The sequence below is a fragment of the Danio rerio genome, chromosome 2 (assembly GCF_052040795.2).
Source record: "Danio rerio strain M-AB ecotype USA chromosome 2, GRCz13ab, whole genome shotgun sequence".
In the NCBI taxonomy this organism is placed as follows: domain Eukaryota; kingdom Metazoa; phylum Chordata; class Actinopteri; order Cypriniformes; family Danionidae; genus Danio; species Danio rerio.
Window position 1 is genome coordinate 45627731 of NC_141022.1, and position 9862 is coordinate 45637592.

A 9862-nucleotide genomic window follows, 5' to 3' on the forward strand; every position below is an offset into this window, starting at 1 on the left:
ATCACTGATTTTAAAAGAAATCAGACCCTAAATGTGGTAATTTTATAATGGATAGACAGTTCATTGGAAGCACTAAGGCTGGCTGCATGATATTAAAAGTCAGTGTGCATATAGCCTATTACCATATTGTTTAGCTGTGCATTTACTAAATGAGCATTGCGCAATAGGACCGAAATGACCCCTCTGTATTTTTTGTATAATCAATTTCTATTCTGTTCAAGTGTCTTAATTAATTTTAAATAAAAATTTAAACCCTTTTTAATTCCTTGTTTTAATTGTATATGAGAAGCATGACAAATCAGAAATATCAATGAGTGAAAAAACAGATCCATCTCTCACCAGCTCTCCTTAGCTGTCTCTGACTGACCAGCTGACCCACCCACACCCTTCCCCAAACATTATTAATGATAGAAGCAGTGTTTTTCACTGTGAGGACATATCTTAATTTGACTCACTTATTTGTAACATTTACATTAGATGGATGGAATTTGGCCGAGAAGTGTGATTAGATTTTTAATGACCACAGAGAGTCAGGACCTTAGTTTAACATCTCATCTAAAAGACGGTGCACACTGACACTATAGAGTCCCCTTCACTATAATGGTTTAAAAAAGCAAACAGTGTGACTGAGGTTACACAAATCAGCAAGTCAGTAAATCAATAAGTATCTTTATTAACAGTTACAACACAAATAATCTGTGATGTTTCCTTAATGTAAACACATGTATGGTTTTATTTTGAAAATACATGCACCTCCATAACTTCAGCAACATATTTGATTGTGTCACTGTGTTCCAAATGACTCAAATAATACACAACAATATAATGCAAGCAATATAATGCTTCGTTGTACTGTGAGAGAGTGCTTCTCTTCCGTTTTTTTGTAAACAGTCACATTGATGACAAGTGTACTTAGGCTCAGCCATGGAAAGTACAATGTATTGTAAGTCTACGCCTAAATTCCAAATAAATTTGAAGTTAAAATTTTGTTTTTATTTAACAGAGGACCACAATGGAAATAAGCCCAGGGCTTTATTGTGTTTTTATCCTCGACAGTTTTTTTTAACAAAGTGTATGGAATACTTTTTGTACAGTTTGTCTAAAATCTGTCAAATAAAATTCAATTCAATTCAATTCAAAAACGGTCCATGCCCACAATATTGTTTTCAGTTGATTCCGCCATCCCTAAAACGACTGAAATGCTTTCCTTTATTTACTGCGCATGTGCATAGACAAAAGAGGATTTTACATATCCGGCTGCAATTTATTTACTCCCTTTGAAACGTTGTGGCAAAATGAAGAGAAATATGGAGAATGTAAAAACTGACATTCATATACATAATATATTATTATATATAATTATATATTTGTGTGATTTATTCTCAACCTGTTTATTATGAGCTCATTCATTTGTTACATGTAATATCGCAAGTAGAGAAAAGAAAAAACTTTTTTGTTTCAAATGTAAAAAATGCAGACATAGAGCAGTTTCATCTTATGTAGTGTTATTTATCGTGCTGCTACTGCTATTTAAAAGTGCCACTTGGGTTGCCATTTTTCTACATTGAAACTTTTTTGTATTAAGAGATTTAAATTGAGTTTTCAGCCAAATATTGTTATTTGCTTGATGTATTTTTTTACATTTTCACAATAAATTACTAAGGCTAGGATGATATCCTGATTGGACACTATCCTGATTGTTTTATGTAGATTCTGTATATTTTTTAATAATTAAAAAAGTAGTTATATAGCGCATTTATTGTGTATGGCCATACACCTAAAGCACCAAAACTCTCTTCACACCACCTCCAGTGTGCAGCATCCACTTGGATGCTGCGACGGCAGCCACAGGACAACGGCGCCAGTGTGCTCACCACACACCAGCTATTGGTGGAGTGGATAGACAGTGATAGAGGCAATTCAGTGAAAGGGGATGATTGGGAGGCCATGATTGTAAGGGCCGATAGAGGGGCTTTGGCCAGGACACCCCTACTCTTTCACGAGAAGTGCCATGGGATTTTTAATGACCACAGAGTCAGGACCTCGGTTTAACGTCTCATCCGAAAGACGACGCCTCATTCGGAAGACGGATGAATATAAAAATATTCAATATCACAATTCATTCAGATTTTGTTTGCTTAATAAAAAGTAGACAAGAAAATACTTGACTATAAACCTCAGGAGACAGTATTATGAGTCATTAACACAGTGCATCATATCTTTATGAACTTTTATTTGATTTGCATACACATACACAGTATATATTTTTAAACAGGTCTAGCTTGAACCCTAAACTATCAAGTACCAAAACCATGACCTTGCACATGCATATAATAGTAAAATGTGCAACAAAATGAGTAAAAGAAAATCTGTCTGGATTAAAATTAGGTGCTCTTTTAAGCTCTCACTCTTTCTTACTTTCATTCTGCTTTGTTCCTGCTCCCTCTGGGGTCAACACGGCAGAATGAACCACCAACTGCTATTTTTTAAGCTCTTCCAATAGATCATAATATATAAAATGAGCTTCTGACAATTGACAAATATTTGAACTCCAATACGCTATATATGGACAAATACTTAAAACTGTTCAGTAATTTACTTATGTCACACCCAGAGCAAATGCCACATCCAGAATTGATAAGATCTTAATTTAAAGTCTCTTTCACATCTTGATTTAATCTATTTTGATTGCTATGGTAGACATGATTTATAAACCGTTACAGAAATAATACAGCGTAATTTTAAAAACTAAGACTGAAGCTGTTTCATAACTATACATGATGATTGCTCTCTGGTCAAAAACAGATCTGAATGTTAATTAGCATCATAGTCAAAGGTTTAACACATGTCTTTTTCAAGATTGCATTGGTATTTGAGAGATATTTCAATATTTTAACAATTAATCAGGCAGATCTAAAGGGAAAGCGCTAAATTTGTAAACTGCCTGTTTGTTATGCTTGATCATCACACAATTTTACATGTGATTTAGGGTAAATCCTAAACCCAGGGTAGAGCGGCTGAGTGAATGTGGTGTGGACTCTGTGAATGAGGCTCATTGTGTCAGAGACGCTGTAGAAGGACAGAGTTCCTGCACTGTGATCCACATACACTCCTATTCTACACAATCTGGACACAACTGGGAGGTTAGTGTGTTTGCTATTGTGCCAGAATGAGCATCTGAAGCCAGAGCAATACAAAGCCCAGGACTGATCATTATATCCAAACGGGCACTTTTCTCCCCGTTCCTTCCTGCTGATGCTCTGATATGACACTGATATTTCCATAGAACCACTCCACTGAACCTCCCAGTAACAGCGTCCACACACACTCTCTCTACACAACACCTGAGGAAAATTATCAAATCTCGCTGGATGATCAGGAAGCACCAGAGGCTTCTTCTTCTTAGTCACCACTCTGTTCCCCTCTGACAGCCTGAGAGATTTTTGAGCTGTGTTTGAGTCCAGAGTGAACCGCTGGTAATCTGGAAACCATTAAAACAGTAGGTTCATTTTTTTCAGTGAATTGTAATTATTTTAATGTAATCAAGAATGCAAAAAACTTTTTGTCTTTTTTTTTGTCCATAACCTCAAAAGTGCTTCTTGGGTAGCCATTTTTCTACATTGAAGCTTTTTTGTATTTAGAGATTTAAAATGAGTTTTCAGCCAAATATTGTTATTTGCTTGATTGTATTTTTAACATTTATTCACATAGGACAATTGTTATTAGTTTAGCTATTAACTTCCACTAACTTTAGCTAGATTATAGTATTAAATTATTACCTCCTGATCTCAGAAACAAGGTTTAAGCCCCGGTCACATCACACAATCTTGGCACAATTTCCTTGATGTAGGGTGTTGTGGGGAGTCGTGAACGACAACTGTGCGTTGTGACACAAGATTCAATCGTTGTGACACCATCGCAGAAAGTCTAGCATGTTTAATTTTTTCTCGTTCTTCACGATGAGTTCTGTCATGTGGGTGACACTGCCCAATAGGAGCACATAATTTATCAGTTATCTCAGTGGGTGCTGCCCTTAATGCACTTGTCAGTTAATCAAAAAATAGGTTGCATATTTACTTATGGATATGATCAATCATTGGTTATGCAAACTTTAGCTATTTTTCTAAAATATTAAGGTGTTTTAAGCAATTTTATATGACAAACTGGCACAAATATGCAGACATCTCCATTCTCACAACGAGTTTCTGAGTTCTCTCATGCAGGGACGCCTAAAGGATTTTATTCAAAGGTACGCACATATCTAGCACCACCTTGGCCCATCATTCCTTATTCCTAAAATTGTTTAAAACAACTTGAATAGCGGTTCCATGCAAGGAGGCTGTGCAGAATAGTCCGATTAATGAGAAACGGGCTGGGTCTAGAGTTCCCCCGGCTAAGGTGCTGATGAGACTGTGGTATTCACCCCGTGTGGGGAAACAGCATTTGTCTCATTAATTTTAGGCCTTTTGGCAAATGTCTCATTTCGTTTAGCTGTTTTAAATAGAGTTTACTCATTTTAACCCTTGTTTTAAACAATAGCTATCTGACTTGTAAGTTTTAGTGTGCGGAAAAAATGGCAGCAAAACTAAAGCCAATAGATTTCTTTACCCATCTCCCACCATGCAAGTACATACACACTTTAAAACACACAAAACACACACCTTTATTCTTATTCTTTCTTGCTTTTTCAATATAGTGCACACTGTATAATAATCAATTTAAATTATGTAATAAATTAATTAATTAAAAATTTGCCATTAATTTGCGCCCTCTCATGCACAATGCGTACAGTTGTGCGCCTGCCGACCCCAATGCTCTCATCCTTCCAGCAGAGTTTTTCCTAAAACATTGTAAAAGCCTATCCTGCTTATTTAAATTGTAATTAACAGTAAAAACAGTTTATTATAGGCTTCTCTGAAACGGTGAATATTTCCCTTTAAGTTTATTTAGGGTAGATTATTATTTTATTTAACAAACCAACACAATCTCACGGCAATCCGTGTTTTGGCACTGAAGAATATAGGGGAATTGTTTTAAAGCACTTCACCTTAAAGGTTATTCGTTATTCTTTTTTATCTGTTAGTTAACTGACCAACAAAAATCAATTAGGATTTAGATACAAATTATAGCAAACGAAATTCGTTTCAAAAATATATTTTTTCCATGAAAAATATACAAATTATATTTTTGTTTGTGCTCGTCCAATTGTGCAGTGATGATTTGTTCTGCTCGAAGGAAAATAAGGATTTTTTTTTTTTTTGTAATTCAACTTTTTTTTATTGTTCTGGAAAATAAGGATTTTATTAATGTTTCACTGCTTCACAGCTGCTGATGTGCCTTAATTTTTCACTCACCATGTTCAGGCAAGGGTGTGTTTAATAGCAATATTAGCAAGAAAATATACATTTAGATTTCAAAGAAAATATCTTAATATTAAAAAGGAAACTTAAAAGTTTGATCTAATCAATGTCATAAGTTAGAATTTGATTATTTAATATTTATAAAAGAATCTGCCCTCTAAGTACCCACATCTCTTTTTCTTCTTCATCTTTTCTTTTTTGTCTGGTCTTGTTTATAGAAAACAAATATTAAATAAAATAACTTACATTGAAGGAACTCATTCCTGTTCTTGTATTCGGAAATGGGAATCACGTTGATGTTTCTCACTAAAGAAATAAACATATTTATTGTTAGAAAAAATTTATTTCTCATTTATTTGTACTTTTCAGCAGTTTATGATATTGACACTTCTAAGACAAAATTAATAGTGTCAATAGTATACTTTACCAATCCGAAATATGTTTTCTTGTTCAACATTCAAAGTCTGCTGGAGTTTCTCATTTAACTCAGAGACAGATGTTACCAAATCATCAAAAGAGAGATGAGAACTGATGCTGGATGAGTCTGTAGATCCAGGAGGAACAGAGAGAGACTGGAAACTCTACACAAACACACAGGCAAAACAATAGGAATATTAGAAAATCAGATACTTATACATTATAGAACACAACATGCTTTTTGTCAGATCTCTGTTACCTGGAGGAAATGGATGTCATTGTCTGTGCATGAAAGCTGCTCCAGCTCAGTGTCTCTCCTCCTCAGATCATCAATCTCCTGCTCCAGTTGCTCCAGTCGTCCTTCAGCTCCACTCACTGCAGCCTTTTCCTGATCTCTGATCAGCTGTGTCACCTCAGAACAACTTCTCTCAATGGAGAAGATGAGCTCAGTAAAGATCCTCTCAGTGTCCTCCACTGCTGCCTGTGCAGAGCGCTGTTTGGACACACAGAGAGAAGCAGCAGAATCAGTCAGTTACTCTGCTCTTACTGCCTCACACAGCCTGTTCCCCACAGGGGCTTTAGTGAGACTTAAAGTGCTCCAGCACTGGGCTCCTCACTGACTGACTGCAGGACAGTCCTAACTGAGTCTCAAACAGCTCTTCCAGCAGTTGATCTGCTTACAACTCACCTTGTGAGAATCTACAGCCGCTCTCAGCTTCTCAAACTCCTCCTGTCTCTCCTGGATTCTCTTCTGAAGTGTCTCTTTAAAATGTTTCTATAAAACAGAAAAAATACAGTAAACCAGAATGCTAAGTAATGTTTAACAATTAATAATTTAATAAAGCATTATGAACATAATGGTACAAATACAGATCTGGTCACAACCATGTTTGTTATATTATAGTGGATTTTCACTCTAATTTCAATGCCTTTTTAAAAAACTATTCGTTCTCCTCTGCAATAGTTGTAAAAGTTTTGTTAATGTTTTTATAAAGTAAAATATTTTAATGGCAAAGTTTGAAAAAAAAAAAAACTTATTTAGAGATAAACATTAGTACTAGGTATCAATTTTACCTGTTTCTCTGCTCTCTCTTCAGCTGGCAATGCAGTTTTATGGGTTTTGTGTTCATTCATCAAGCACAGAATGCAAATACAGCGCTGGTCAGTCCTGCAGTACATTTCTAGTAGTCTGTCATGTTGAGGGCAGATCATCTCCTGCAGTCGTCCAGTGGCATCAGTCACTTTGTGTCGCTTTCTAGAGTGAAGTTCCTCGTGACGATCAAAGTGAGTCTGACAGTAAGAATCCAGACACACCAGACAGGACTTTACAGCTTTATATTTTTCCCCACAACAGATATCACACTCCACATCTTCAGCTTGTAGTTTTGTCTTTTTTGGTTTCTCCACCACTTCAGTCAGCATGGTGTTTTTTCCTAAAACTGGTCTTGGAGTGAAGGTCTGTCTGCAATGAGGGCAGCTGTAGACTCCGTTCTGCTCATCCTGATCCCAGCAGTCTGAAATACAGCTCATACAGTAACTGTGTCCACAGGGAATGGTCACTGGATCCTTCAGTAGATCCAGACAGACTGAACAGCTGAACTGATCCTGAGCCAAAGAACCACTGGATTCTGCCATTTTTCTACACAAACAGACAAAATCAAGAGATCAACTGAGATAAAACAGAAAGCAAAAAGTGCAGTGCTGCCAAGTAAAACCCGCGCAAACGGAAAAGTAAGGTTTCATTTTCACTAAACTGAAAGTAGGAGTGTCAGAAAGAAAGATGTTTCTAGTTAAGAAAGAAGAAAAGGTTTCTTTATAAATAAAAACATACATTCATATAATTATTTATTATAAAACAACATCAAGGCATCACGGTGGCGCAGTGGGTAGGAAAACAGTGTGTTTCATTTGTTCATTTATTGATTCAGAAAGACTTCAAAGCATGCGCCCGTGACCGAAATGTGACCTCCGGTGGACAGTAGCAGCCTCTGAAATGAGACGCATATTCAAAGTTCAACATGAGGTTATTAAATAGCAAATAATATAAATATTATGAACGTAAACATTAGGTCTCAACAACGCGCTATGTGACGAGATTTGCAGTAATAAGCAATTTGGCTGTTTGCAGCAGACAAAACATGACAGAAATTTAAATACAGCCATTAAGAAGCACAGAATATGCACTCACTAATGAAATGGTAAGGTTTATAATCTAATCAGTACATATTAAACCTCTTTAACATTATTAAATGTAGATGCTGAATCACTGACATGTGCTGGTTTACAAGTCACTGTTCTAAAGTTCAATTTCAAAGGGTTTATTGTATTTTCAAGATCTGAGGTGAACTACCTGCTGCTGCTTTCAATAGTTTGCCAATAAGTGTAGTTTAATATGTTAATTTCGAGAGGAGTACGTGCTTATGATTGACCCAACTGGCTCATATTAGCTAATTACGATCCTCCAATCAAAGAAGTTTATACATATATCGTCTTTTTCTCTCTACAAGTATCTTTGTCTTGAAGAAAACACCCCTCCTCCCCTTTTTCCACCTTTACCCAGAACGGGCGGCAAGGTGGCCCAGCGACCAGCAGGAACTATAATGGCTCTGGCTCCTTGCTGGAACGTCTGGCGTTTCTGCGTGGAGCTGGCGCTTTTTTCCCCATTTCTTTCCCCCGGGTTCCCTGGTTTCCTCTCAAGGCCCAAACATGCTCTACATTATAGACCAAATAAACCTTTCTCTTTTATCAGACGTCTCACTCTCAGGAAGTTCACTTTGGCCTTAGCTGCGGGGGAGCTCTGCGAGCAGGGGCTGGAGTGGGCGTGGCCAGCAGAGCAGGGGAGAAAGAGGGGAACGAACAACTGTTGTCAGTGGGCTCACAAAATGAGACACAAACCGGGAGACCCATGATGATCTTATAGTTTACAAAGTTAAAATGCAAAGAAATAAGCAGTAATTTAATGCCCTGCTACATTTGTTATTCGTAAATTCATATACACATAACCACAATTTATATCATTATAAAGATAAGCCTGTTTATATAAACACTATAAATGAGGAGGACTTTTCTCCTCCTCAATTCCTGGGGCTGAGTGCAGCTGATCTCTTGCTCTGTCTATTTCAACCATTAGCCCTGTCGGTGATCTGGAGGACTTTAAACATAAGCGAACACAGAAGCACAGATATAGGTGCAACTAATAAAAGACAAAGTTCGCCATTCTCCAATTCTCGTACAGCTTTCTCGACAAAAATTCTTGCTGCAAACTAACAGTTTTGCTGTATCGGCCCTGACTGCATCACAGGGAAAACATGCAACAAACACCGTGGATCATGGAAACAAACACATACGACCCTTTACAAAAGGCTAAATGCTAAGAGGTGTATACGGAGTCCGTGGATGCGGTCTCACCCAGTCATTAGCGTAGGGCAGTGTTGCCAACTATTTCCAGTGAAAAGTAGCTAAAGCCTGCCAGAAAAGTAGCTAAATGTTGCCTGATGTCGTCACACTAATTTGCATATCAAGTAGTGTCTGGCAAGCGTAAGCCTGTCATGTCTCTACTCTCTGAGGCGTCGTGTATTATATTATATTAAAACATTACATCCACATGCACACTAACTAGGTTGTTATTAACATATCACTTTGCGTGGTAATGTAATTGCGTAATCGCAGCTCAAAACTACATATTTATGTAGGATACGAAACAATTAATGTTTCAATTGACTGGACATCTCAGCAAAAACATTATTTGAAATATGTCCATTTAGATTTGTATGAAAAAATAGGTGACTATTTTTAAAAGTAATACGAACACTTTGAGAAGAATTAATTTTTTAATATAACACTGACAATGAACAGTTACATTCTTTTAAGCAATCACAGCTTGTGTACTTATTTTTAACTTGTGAAATTAACACATTTGTAAAAGGGACAACAATTATAGCAATATTGGAATTTATTTTGTTTTATTATTTTATTTATTTTATATATATATATATATATTTGTTAATAAATATCAGTTAATGAACAGTTATAAAAAAACAATCTAAGCTAGCGATTTGTGAGTGAAGCGTGCAGTCACTGCTGTT

General features: G+C 36.5%; 1 protein-coding gene across 2 annotated transcripts; it reads right to left on the reverse strand.

The window, feature by feature from the left end:
* Window positions 1–2216: 2216 nt before the first annotated feature.
* On the reverse strand, window positions 2217–7527 carry ftr07 (finTRIM family, member 7). Of its 2 annotated transcripts, XM_087241211.1 has the most exons (6): window positions 6852–7527; window positions 6466–6552; window positions 6037–6270; window positions 5788–5941; window positions 5607–5666; window positions 2217–3481 (listed from the first exon to the last, which is right to left on the reverse strand). In XM_087241211.1, exons 1-6 carry the CDS (start codon window positions 7410–7412, stop codon window positions 2952–2954), a joined length of 1626 nt encoding a protein of 541 aa, XP_087097337.1. In that variant the 5' UTR covers window positions 7413–7527; the 3' UTR covers window positions 2217–2951. The 2 variants fall into 2 exon arrangements, with proteins under 2 accessions (XP_087097337.1, XP_087097338.1); XM_087241212.1 differs by lacking the exon at window positions 2217–3481 and having other exon boundaries at window positions 5247–5666.
* Window positions 7528–9862: the final 2335 nt, after the last annotated feature.

Excerpts from the sequence above, each read along its gene's own strand:
- ftr07 (XM_087241211.1), bottom strand. The coding sequence starts at position 7,412 with ATGGCAGAATCCAGTGGTTCTTTGGCTCAGGATCAGTTCAGCTGTTCA. Across the intron at positions 6,271-6,465 it reads CGGCTGTAGATTCTCACAAG|CGCTCTGCACAGGCAGCAGT; the intron begins GTGAGTTGTAAG and ends GTGTCCAAACAG. Across the intron at positions 5,942-6,036 it reads ATGACATCCATTTCCTCCAG|AGTTTCCAGTCTCTCTCTGT; the intron begins GTAACAGAGATC and ends GTGTTTGTGTAG.